This window comes from Monodon monoceros, unplaced genomic scaffold (genome assembly GCF_005190385.1).
Source record: "Monodon monoceros isolate NGI ecotype Baffin Bay Population unplaced genomic scaffold, NGI_Narwhal_1 Contig8072_ctg1, whole genome shotgun sequence".
In the NCBI taxonomy this organism is placed as follows: domain Eukaryota; kingdom Metazoa; phylum Chordata; class Mammalia; order Artiodactyla; family Monodontidae; genus Monodon; species Monodon monoceros.
The window spans coordinates 16,772-29,541 of NW_021703525.1; the positions used below are offsets into that span (position 1 = coordinate 16,772).

General features: G+C 47.6%; 1 protein-coding gene across 1 annotated transcript in view; it reads right to left on the reverse strand.

The window, feature by feature from the left end:
- Positions 1-10,302, reverse strand: part of LOC114891614 (myotubularin-related protein 1) — an 11,242-nt gene extending 940 nt beyond the window's left edge. The window contains exons 1-5 of the mRNA XM_029215817.1: positions 10,147-10,302; positions 9,745-9,828; positions 8,586-8,735; positions 7,587-7,775; positions 253-438 (exon numbers count right to left, since the gene is read on the reverse strand). Of these exons, the coding sequence (XP_029071650.1) occupies positions 253-438; positions 7,587-7,775; positions 8,586-8,735; positions 9,745-9,828; positions 10,147-10,245 (708 nt within the window). The 5' untranslated portion in view covers positions 10,246-10,302. The remainder of the gene's footprint in view (positions 1-252; positions 439-7,586; positions 7,776-8,585; positions 8,736-9,744; positions 9,829-10,146) is intronic.
- Between the last annotated feature and the right edge of the window lie 2,468 nt (positions 10,303-12,770).

The following is a 12,770-nucleotide window of genomic DNA, read 5'->3' on the forward strand; positions in this document are numbered from 1 at the left end:
GAAAAAAACAAACCCAAACACGAACCAACACTTTTTGCTTTCTGTTATGTCACAACCCCCCCCCCCCAACAAAGACCACAGTTTGGATGCTGCCCATGGAAACTATGAAAGCCCAAGTACACAGCAAAGATGCATTCATCTGCAATGCTAAGAAACCACCCAGACAGACAGACAGACAGACAGATAGCTTTATGGCCCAGCTGCAGAGAAATCTTAAGCAGAAAGCACGTAAAGGACGGGCCCCCTCTGTACCCGAATGTACTCCAGCCAGTGCGTCCCGTCCACGTTGGACAGCCACCGCGCCTCCTCGATGGCCGGGTACGCGATCTCCTTCAGTTTTCGCAGCGACTCTCTCATCACGTGAATGTTGTGGATCTCCAGGAACACGAGTTCTGCGTTTGGGTATGCAGTTTCACTTTCATAGCCTCCACCCTTTGCCTGTGAAAACAAAAGATATATGTCACTTCATCTGAGTTAACTTTTCTGTTCTTTCTAGTTTTAACCAGATAGAGACCATTAAAGAAGCGACAAACTCATCTGTTTATAATAAGCCTCCTACATCCTTGTATGAGTTTCCCATGGCTGTTGGAACAGAGTACCACAATCTGAGTGGCTTAAAGTGACAGAAATTTCTCCTCTCAGTTCTAGAGGCTGGAAGTCCAAAATCAAGGTACTGGCAGGGCCGTGTTCCCTCAGAACCCTCTTGGGGAGGACCCTTCTTTGCCTCTTCCAGCTTCTGGTGGCCCCAGGTGTTTCTGGTTTATAGATACGTTAATCTCTGCCCCATCTTCACATGGCCTTCTCCTTGTGTCTGTATCTCTTCTTATAAGGACACCAGTCAGACTGGATTAGGACCCATCCTAATTCCATAGGACTTCGTCTTAACTTGATTACATTTGCAAAGACCCTATTTCAAATCAGGGCCACAGTCACAGGTGCCAGGAGTTAGGGCTTCAACACATTTTTTTTTTTAATGGAAACACAGTTCAACCCACAACAATCTTCCATCACCCATCATCAGTTTTGAAAACGATTAACAACTGGATCTTACACAAGGCGAATTGGGTTCTAAAACGCTCTACCATATATCTGAATAAAAAAGTTGTACTGTGGACTTCCCTGGTGATGCAGTGGTTAAGAATCCGCCTGCCAATGCAGCGGACACGGGTTCGAGCCCTGGTCCGGGAAGATCCCACATGCCGCGGAGCAAGTAAGCCTGTTCGCCACAACTACTGAGCCTGTGCTCTAGAGCCCACGAGCCACAACTACTGAGCCATGTGCCACAGATACTGAAACCCACGCACCACAACTACTGAAGCCCACGCGCTTAGAGCCCGTGCTCTGCAACAAGATCAGCCACCACAATGAGAAGCCCACGCACTGCAACAAAGAGTAGCCCCCACTCACCGCAACTAGAGAAAGCCCGTGTGCTGCAACGAAGACCCAACGCAGCCAAAAATATAAATAAATAAATATTTAAAAAAATAAAGTTGTACTACCACAAAACTTCTATATAAAACAAGTTGTAAATCCCAAACAGTGAGATTTATTTAAGTAATTTAAGTAAAATAAAATGCAAATGTAACAAAAAAGGGGGATACGGCTCACCCCTTGGTAATCTCATAATAAAATCTGGTCTACAATTAGCTTATATTTTGCAGAAGTCAACATCCAAGACACATCTGTTATGAGAATATAGAGAAACTGAAACCCTAATACATTGCTGGTAGAAATTTAAACTGTACAGTCTCTGTGGAAAACAGTCTGATGGTTCCTCAAAAAGTTAAACATGGAACTACCATCTGGTCCAGAAATTCCAACTCCTGCACAACTAAAATCAGGTATTCACATGAAAACTTGTACACAACAAATCATAGCAGGAATATCCACAACAGGTATCAGGTGGAAGCAACGCAAATGTCCATCAATGAATGAGCGGATAAACTGTGCTGTATCCATAAAATGGACTATTTTTCGGCCACACAAAGGCATGGAGTACTGATACATGCTACAATACGGAGGAACCGTAGAAACATCACGCCAAGCGAAAGCAGCCAGGCACATAAAACCACACAGTGTATGACTCTATTTATATGAAGTGTCCAGAAGAAGGAAATCTACGTGGAAGTAAATTAGTGGTTGACAGGTGTTGGGGACAGGGGTTGGGGAGAGTGGAGGATGGGCGGCGACTGCCAGTGGGCACAGGGTTTCCATCTGGGGCTATGGAAGCGTTCTGGAATGAGATAGTGGTGACTGTCTCACAACGCTGTGAATAGACTAGAAGGCACTGAACTGTAAACTGTGGACTGGTTTCTGGAGGAGGAACAGAGCCCTGGGCTTTGAGTGGTGGAACTGTCTCGGGGGCAGGACGCAGAGCTCTGGAGCACGGAAGAGGGGCAGGGCGGTGGCTCTGGGGACGGCGTCCAGGGCTCAGGGACGGCGTGTGCGGTGAGGAGAGCAGTCAGGTCCAGAGCCTGCGGAAGGCCGACATTTAGGGAATGCAGAGCAAAAGAGACTGAGGAGAGTGGCCAAAGACTGGAGGATAAAGAGAAAAGGGAAGAGAGTCTTTCAAAAAGGAGACGGTACTCACTGTGTCAAAAGCTCGCGAGGTCGTGACAAGAAGGTACTCGGTGGCCTTACCGTGAAGAGTCCAGGCCAAGACGGGCACGGGGGTAGGGGAACGGTGGAGCCAGCTGCGAGGGGACGGGGACGGTGACTCTGGGGAGGGCTTATCTGCACAGCTGGGACAGACTTCACGGGAAGGAGTGGGCACAAGAGCAGGGTGGGCTGAGCTGGCAGGGGGTCGGGGGAGGGCGCAGCGGGGAGGCCACCCTAGTTTCCGGGGTGTGGAGGTAGGGACGGGGTGGGGGGCAGTTCCCGTCTGAGGCTGGGTGTATTCTGTGCAGAAGGGTCGAGGACGAAGGGCGTGGGGCAGGGCCATCCAGGAGAGAAAGAGTTGTAAAGGGCTGACCCAGCCCCTGGAGGGCCCAGGAGAGGCAGAGAGCCTGGCAGGAGCCTGGGGCCCGGGGCCTGAGCCTGGGGTCCTGCTCGGCGGCCCGTGTGTGGGCCTGCGGTGGGTGGGCAGGGAGGCGGGGGTGGGGGGGTGTGCCCCGAGCCCGTGCCACAGCCATGCCGGGGGACCGGAGCCCAGCCACCGGGGGCGGAGCAGGGGCCGAGGACCTGCTCGAGCTCAGGAGCCGCAAACACGACTGGCGGGGAAAGAAGAGAATGTCGTCATCGGGTCTGGATGCGCCTGTCCTCTGGCCGGTACAGGATGACGTGAGGCGCTCTCTCTCAACAGAACACTCTGAGCACAAACTGTGGCCAAAGCAGCCTAGAGCTTGGTCCTGCCTGTGTGGCAGGATGATGTTTTCATAAACGATATCCTCGGTGCCCACTGAAGACACTGCTGGCCGAGGGGTTAAAGGCACAGGCTTTGGTGGCACGGAGCGTGGGTTCGTCATCCCAGGTCTGCCACTCAAGTAGCTATGGGTCCTCACCATCTCTCTGCGCCCAGCTTTCTCACCGGAAAGACTCCAGGGGCTCACTGTGGGGATTAAATACTAACTAAATAAACGATCTTAATGAACGCTAATCCGTGCAAGGCTCGGAGCACGCCCCCCATACTCGGGCACTGATGTATTATAACCTCTCCCAGCACCTACCTCGAAAAGCCCCGAGCTGGACAGGGACCCCGAGGGAGACCTGAGGCTGGGGCAGAGGCCCCACACCCAGAAAGCACTTCAGCATGGAGGGCGTGCGTGCTCAGGGCTGGTGTTAACCAGGAGAATGTAGTTAAAGCCAGTTTGTTGCCTGGAAACCGATTACTAAAGCCCCAAACAAGACAAATGACAATCAGAAAATGGGCTCATGGGAGAAAAAGGGCACGAGTGCCTACCTACTCCGTGCTAGGACAGAGAGCAGGCACCCGGAGGTCTGGAGACAGAGGAGGGGGAAGGAGGGTGAGAAGGGGCCCCACCTATACCCCAGCAGGAACAGGGGGAGGGGGCTCAGAAAGTTCTGAAAGACTCGAACCTGCTGGCCAGGCCTCTCTCTATGGGGGCAAAGCAGGGTTCCAGAGGGAAGCCAGCGATGTTTGGACACTGTTCCCCACTGGCCCCCAAGTCCCCAAGGATCAGCTCATAGCAGCAGTGGCGGCAGGGCCATCCTCAACCCTCAGGGAGAAGAAAGCCTAACACCCCTTGGGACGGAGGCAGCTGAAGGATGGACTCAGGGGTTCGTGATTTCAAGCCAGCTGCTCAGCACCTGGTGAAGGCCCGCCGGGATGCCGATCCTAGGCAGCAGGGAGGATTCCCAGGTGAGAAAAGCAAAGCCTCAGAAAGGGCTGGCAACTCCCAAAGGCCAAAGGCAGCAAGTGGCAGGACAGGTTTCCCATGCCCTCAGACTCCGAAGTCCACACACCTCCCCCAAGACGTTGCAGACTGAGCGTTTGAATCCCCCGAAATTCCCATGTTGAAACCTGAATTCCCGATGGGATGGTGTTAGAATGTGTGGCCTCTGGGAAAGATTAGGTGATGAAGGAGGCGGCCTCACGATGGGATTAGTGCCCTTCCCGGAAGAGACGGCACAGAGCTTGCCCCTTTCTGCTCTGGCAGTGTGAGGACACAGCAAGAACGGGGCTGTCTACAGCCAGGAAGTGGGCTCTCACCACACACTGAATCTGCTGGTGCCTTGATCTTAGACTTCCAGCTTCCAGAGCTTTGAGAAATAAATATTGCTGTTTATAAGCTACCCAGCCTATGATATTTAGTTACAGCTGTCCAAGCTAAGACACCCCTCCCCCTAGTTCTCTCCTGGACACTCCTCCTCTCCTGGCATCTGGGACCTCTCCCTTCTTCTCTGCGGTCTCCTCCCGACCACCTGGAGCACCCTTTCCTTCACTGAGTTCCTCTCTTACCCTCCACAGACAGCATTTCAGGCGGTCTGGTGCCTGGCCCCGCTCACGTGGCCCAGGCTCCTTAGGTAACTTCATCCCCTCCCCTCCAAGGCTGCAACCTCCACTCGACCTCCAACCTGACCTTTTTCTGAGCTCCAGAGCTTTATTGTCCCCACACAGGCTCCTCAACTGCAACAGGTTAAAATGAAATTCCTTGCCTGCATCTTCACTTTCTCAAGAAGAAAGTTGACTTGAAACCCTCCATAATGGAGTCTGGACTTCTGAATTAACATACAGTGCCACTCACCATCGGGTCCTCCATTGAGAGACGACCCCGCCCACCAGCCAGCAGCTCTTTGTTCCAGTCGGGGAGAAGACCCAGAGACACAATGAGGGGGAGGCTGTGGGAAGACAGGGGCAGGGACTGGAGGGCGGTAGCCATGTGCACAGAGGAGCCACCAGAAGCCCAAAAACGCAGGGAATGGATCTTCCCGGAAGCCTTCAGAAGGAGCACAGTGCTGCCAGATGCCGGAACTGTGCGAGAATAAATGTGTGCTGTTTTAAGCCGCCAAGTTTGTGGTCACTGGTTCAGCACCTCAGGAAACTCACGCGCTGCTCATCTTTCTCCCCACCCTGGTCCTCTCCCAGCTTCCCCGGCTCAGTAGCTGACGCCACCGCTCAGTGCCAGGCCAGACCCCGGGGCAGGGTGGGGCTCGCCTCTCAGCATCCTATACTGATACACCCGGCACTGTGCATTCTCCTCACCCAATTTCAATCCGTACGCAGCCCTCTACATGAGAGACTGTCACCTCCCCTGTTACAGAAGAGGCTTCTGGAGAGGTTAAGTAACTTGCTCAGGGTTCTATCGAGCACTAAGTGGCAGAGCAGGGAGGAAACCCCACATGTAACTGAACACAAAGCTGAGGGTTCTCACTACCCTGTCTCTTAGGCTGGTCTGGATACACTGAGGTTTTGTTACCTGGGAGACAGCCAAGAGGGGATGCCAACCAGACGACGGGATGGAAATCCATCTGGACCTCAGGAGGGATCAGAGCATGATAGAAACTTGGGTGGCAAACTGAACACACAGGGAGTGTTGAGAATCAGGGCACTGGAGGAGATGGCCCAGCGAGACTGGGCAAAGGAGAAAAGAGGACCCCAGACTGGGTTCCAGGCGTGCTGCCATCTGCCAGTTGGGAAGAGGGAGAGGAAGCAGTGAAGGAGGCTGAGCCGGCCAGGGTACAGAGAGGGAGTGGTCCAGGGCAGAGACGTCATGAGAGTCAAGAGAATGGGGCCGTCCACTCCGGGTCAGTAGCAGAGACGGCAAACTTGACCCGAAAGCTTTCTCTGGGACAGGCACCCATGCAACCTTCACATCCACTCCAGGAAGGAGGTGTGCTGCCGCTCCCAGTTCAGATGAGGGGATCGTGGTCTAGAGAGATGCAGTAACTGCCCACGGTCAGGTGCAAACAACCACGCTGCCTCCACGCTCCCGCGGAGCACGCTGCACGCCCCCCGCCACCCCGCCTCACGGTGGGGGCCGCTGGGCAGTTTGTGCGCCTGGCCCATGGCAGGCACGTGCCTCAAGGGCCATGGGCGCACCTGACGGCTTGTTTGCTCTTTGAAGTAAGAGGGAAGGGATCCTCCCAAGAGTGAGACGGGGGGCGCAAGACGTTGGCTCTTTGGAGATTGTGGTCAACGATGGAATCATCAGTGAGCAAAGAAGGGGCACAAGCTGCCAAGAGAAACAAAGACCCCCCAAGCACTGCTTAGGGGGACACGGCGGGGGAACCCTCAGACACCCCCCTTCTTGCCATTCTCATGAATGGCATGCTCTGGCGCACCGCTGAAGGGGTCTCGTGCTGTCTAGAGTGCCCTGCCCGTCTCATCCCGCTGATCACCCAGGGCCAGCTCAAATGCCACCTCCTCTGTGAAGCCTCGCCCAGCGGCACGAGCTCCCCCGGAACACTGAGCTGGCACCTCCTACATGTAGCCTCGTCTGTCCTGGTGTTTCCCCCAGCACCTTGTCCCTAGTACATGCTCATTGCATGTTGATTACCCGAGCATCACCTTACAGGTAGGCATGAGATGGTAAGGGCTGTGGCCACCATCCTCATACCTGAGACTCCTTGTGGAGGGGTCAGGACTCTGACTGCCAGAGGCCTGCCTGCAGGACCACACTCTCAGCAAGTCATTTGCGGGAAACAGAAATGACGCCGTTCAGAGCCCTTCCCGTTGGAAAGCGGGTACTGGAGGCTTGACCGCACAGCCTGGGCCTCTTCAGCTGGTGGGGATCAGATGGGAGCTGGGTGCGGATGGCAACTTTGTGTATCTGCCTTGTTTCACATAGCTGACTCCAATCTAACAGAACTTCAGGCAGATATGAATTAATCAAGCAATCACCATAGTTCACAGGTTAAAGGGACTTCCAAGGGCCTCATGATCCTTTCATTAAAATACTTACTAGATTCTCTAGGCGATCATTCTCTTTCTGGGTCTTTACTTAATTAGTTCAGCAGACAGGATTGTGGAGGGGCAATGAGACGACAGGATTCCCAAGGGCTAGGGACCCAGGAGGCCCAGCTCTGGGCTACACCGCAAGAGTCCACCTTCACTGGGCTATTTGAATGGCATGATGATTTACAAACAGTACGGAAGAAAAACTTCTGCAGCAGTATCAATAATGTACCTTGTTGGTGCTGGCGACCTTGTTTTGCCGGGCATCAAAGATGATGAGTTTGTGAGCCTGCGCATTAGCATCCATTATCGTTTGCAAGTACTTCTCATCTTCCTTGCAGCGTTTATCATTGGGACCCACAAGTGGCTGGCTGCAACGGGTAATCGTTGCCTGACTTTCTGGATGAATCCATGACAACACCTAGTGTTTGAAAGCCATAAATATTAGTACGGTCCTAAAATAATACGTGCTCTAATGACCAGGTAGTGAAAACAAGTTCTCTTCTCAAGCACAGCTGCTTCGGCATATTTTCCTCAAAGGGGAGGAGTCAGCCTGAGGACAGCGTGATAGTGGCCCTGGGACTCAATGTTTGGGTCAGGCTGAAAGAAGTCTGACTAAATGAGCTCTAAGAATCCCCGTCTACCTTTAAAATTCTATGATCCTAAGAAAACCAGAGACTAAGTCAAACTATGACTGACATCAAGCCCCATTTCTATTTGATTGACTAGTTTTATTTTGTTTCCTAATTTAAAAACACCTTTGGATCTCAACAGTGGCATACGTGGCCATATGAGGACAAAGTAAATATACAGTCTCTTAATGAAATCTAAAGCCAAGCCCCCAAACCTCCCATTTTCCTCCAGCAGCCAAGTGACTCAGGGTTATACCAGAGCACAAACTCGGGTCTCAAAATCGTTCGCTCCCTGCTCCACTGTGGTGATAGAATCCTGGGTGTACACATATATCCAAACTCATCAGATTGTATCCATTAAACACATGGAGGTTTTTTTATATATCAACAAAGTTGTTTAAAAAACTTCACCCCCTGCTGGCTGCTGTCTACTTTTGCAATGGTGCCCCTTCCAGTATAGGTAGAGCCTTGCACTCAGTATCTAAGAAAGAACGCATTTTCTCAAGGATGATTCATTAATTTTTTTCTGTCTTGCTTTTTTCCATATTAGATCGAATACAGTATACATTTATATCTAAATGACAATGTTTATTACTTACCGGGATTCTGCCTTTTGCTCGAAACGCTGCCACTTTTGAAAGGTCGTCATCTTTTACACTAGTTGGCACGACAATGATGGCGGGGTAGGTGTCACAGAGCTCATAATTACTGTTTACTTTGGATATTTTCCAACTCTCATTTGGCAAGCCCTGCAGGGTGTCAGAGGAAAGTCAGGGGGTGGAGAGGAGCACACTTTTACACTTTCAAAAGGTACTAAGCATGAACCACATCCATTTCTTCTTTTCTTTTCTTTTTTTTCAAAAATTTATTTATTTATTAATTTTTTTGGCCATGGCATGTGGGATCTTAGTTCCCCGACCAGGGATCAAACCCGAGCCCTCTGCAGTGGAAGCGTGGAGTCTTAACCACTTGACTGCTAGGGAAGTCCCCATTTCTTATTTTCTACTAAAATCCATTTGTAATTCATTGTTCATTGCTACTTAAAAGTTTAAATATACATTTATTTAATATAAGCCATTTCCTACCTAATTCATTAAAAAAAAAACCTAATGAAGCATAATTTCCAAACATACTAAAACATGAAAATTGTATACTTGAATCCCAGTCATATGCATTTCTTGTCATGTTTTCTGTAACAAATGAGCATAGTGCTGTTCTTAAAAATACCCATGGAAGTCATTTAGAGAAGCAGAAAGTTCTTAAAAATGTCTAAAATAAGGAATATAAAATCACCATACCAAATATAAGGTGCAGGCAAAGAGTAAATGTCATGAAAATAACGTCTTGTTGGAATATCTTCAAACTAACAATGCACTAAAGAGCTTCTAGGTATAGGAACACCTCATCAGACTGATGTAGCCATGCCATATACTTAAAATCTAAATTAAACCATTGGTTTTGATCCTTACTCATTAATTTGCTACCAGAATATCTAATAAAAACCATCTGGCTGGTTTGGTTTGTCAACCCCCGTCCCTGTACTCCACTTGCACTCTGGAAAAAGGAAGAACAAACAGTGCCATAGCCAAAGGTTTGGTATGGGGAGAACGGACATCCAGAGCTGAAGAACCCACAAGCCAAGTGAGTTACACCCATGGACAACTTGTTTCAAAAGGTTTCTTCTCCACTACATTTCTACCCTTTTAGGAAAAACATGCTCAACCTATTATTTTCCGATTGATAAGCAACACACTTTACCTGTCTTTTATATTCAGATACTGGATCATAAATTTTCCATCCATTCACTGGAAATTTTTCTTTATAGTTGAATGCAAAGAGTGTCTGGATACAAAACCACAAAATACATATGTCAGCATTTCTTTGCTATGTCATATGCCCGCTATTAAAGCTTTTCATTCAGTTATGAGCTGAATGTATTAAGATTCCGACTTTAATCTGTAAATTTTGAAGCAACAAGTTGGCAGTTTTCTTCATCCTACACAGAACTGACAAATTTAAAATATTCTAATATTAGTTACCAACAGCGAGAAAACAGATAAAGGAAACCTCTGGAAGAAAGAACAGTTAAACATGAAATTTTTAGACCTCTGTGAAGGCATTTAGACCCACACATAAAAAGATTTATTTTGGTGTACGTACCTGCCCATTGGAAAGAGGAAATGCATGTTTGTTGAGGTTTTCAAATATCCCTAGTTTACTCTGTTCTTCCTGTTTATAAGCAAGTCGCAAGTTCCTCATATCCTGTTAAACAATTAGCAACACTCGTTTATTCAACATGTATTGAGTACCTATGAAGTAGACACCACGCTATGAAGAGATAAATAAAATATTTTTATTCATTTCTCATGAAACATAGTCGGCCCTCCCTATCTGCAGGCTGCACATCCACAGATTCAACTAAGCATGGATCAAAAACGCTGGGGGAAAAGTTCCAAAACACAAAACTTGAATTAGCAGAGTGCCAACAACTACCTACATAGCATTGACATTGTATTAGGTATTATAAATAATCTAGAGATAATTTAAAGTACACAGGAGGATGTGCGTAGGCTCTATACAAATACTAACGCCATTTTATATGAGGAGACTTAAGCGCCCCAGATTTTGGTATTTGCTGGGGGGAGGGGGGGTGTCCTGTAACCAATCACCAGTGGATACCGAGGCAATTCGCAAAGCACCTCCAACAAGATAATAAAAGATTAAGTGAGAAAACTGGAACAAAGGGGACGTGTTGGGGAAAAACCTCACCAGACGGAACCAAGAATAAGCTTAGTACATAAAAGACATGCCATCAAGTCCTGTGCACTTACTTGCTAAAGGTGTGCCATAGAATCAATCAGTTGTGGGCTTTAAGTTGCTAAAAGAGTCAATTACGGAATTCACACCATCCATCAAATAGAAATGCGACAGAGATTTCTCCTCTGAACTCAAAGCAAGGACTCTGCGTCATGTATGGCCCTCAGTGACTTCCTTACAGAAATTATAATGCTGTTTCTCAAGATCGGTTTCTGAAAGCACCCTGCCATGCAAGCTGCCAGCCGAAAGATCAACTGGAAGTTGTCAGGAGCAATGCCAACGAGGTGGCTCTGATGGTGCAGTTTCTTCCTGGGACTGATCTGAGCACTACCCCCTGACCTTTCTAAACCTACGTCGTTAGCTAAACACAAAAATCTCATTCTTCTTTAACCTTACATCAAATTTGAAAATAAATATGACCACAAACAAATTAAACCAAGAGCAACTGGGGAAGTGAGGAAGTTACTGTTGTGATATTATTTCTAACAGCAAAAGAATGGAAATAGTAACTTAAATGTCCATAAGTAAACAGGGTCTGGCTAGAGATTACTACAAGCAACTCTATGCCAATAAAATGGACAACCTGGAAGAAATGGACAAATTCTTAGAAATGCACAACCTTCTGAGACTGAACCAGGAAGAAACAAAATATTAACAGACTAATCAGAAGCACTGAAATTGAAACTGTGATTGAAAATCTTCCAACAAACACAAGCCCAGGACCAGGGGGTTTCCCAGGCGAATTCTATCAAACATTTAGAGAAGAGCTAACACCTATCCTTCTCAAACTCTTCCAAATATAGCAGAGGGAGGAACACTCCCAAACTCATTCTACAAGGCCACCATCACCCTGATACCAAAACCAGAAAAAGATGTCACAAAGAAAGAAAACTACAGGCCAATATCACTGATGAACATAGACGCAAAAATCCTCAACAAAATACTAGCAAACAGAATCGAACAGCACATTAAAAGGATCATACACCATGATCAAGTGGGGTTTATCCCAGGAATGCAAGGATTCTTCAATATACGCAAATCAATCAACGTGATACACCATATTAACAAACTGAAGGAGAAAAACCATATGATCATCTCAATAGGTGCAGAGAAAGCTTTCGACAAAATTCAACACATATTTATGATAAAAACCCTTCAGAAAGTAGACACAGAGGGAACTCACCTCAACATAATAAAGGCCATATACGACAAACCCACAGCCAACATCATCCTCAGTGGTGAAAAACTGAAAGCATTTCCACTAAGATCAGGAACAAAACAAGGTTGCCCACTCTCACCACTATTATTCAACATAGTTTTGGAAGTTTTAGCCACAGCAATCAGAGAAGAAAAAGAAATAAATGGAACCCAAATCAGAAAAGAAGAAGTAAAGCTGTCACTGTTTGCAGATGACATGATACTATACACAGAGAATCCTAAAGATGCTACCAGAAAACTGCTAGAGCTAATCAATGAATTCGGTAAAGTAGCAGGATACAAAATTAACGCACAGAAATCTCTAGCATTCCTATACACTAATGATGAAAAATCTGAAAGAGAAATTAAGGAAACACTCCCATTTACCATTGCAACAAAAAGAATAAAATATCTAGGAATAAACCTACCTAAGGAGACAAAAGCCCTGTATGCAGAAAACTATAATACACTGATGAAATTAATTAAAGATGATACAAAGAGATGGAGAGATATACCATGTTCTTGGATGGGAAGAATCAACATTGTGAAAATGACTCTACTACCCAAAGCAATCCCTATCAAACTACCACTGGCGCTTTTCACAGAACTAGAACAAAAAATTTCACAATTTGTATGGAAACACAAAAGACCCCGAATAGCCAAAGCAATCTTGAGAAAGCAATCTGGAGGAATCAGGCTCCCTGACTTCAGACTATACTACAAAGTTACAATAATCAAGACAGCATGGCACTGGCACAAAAACAGAAATA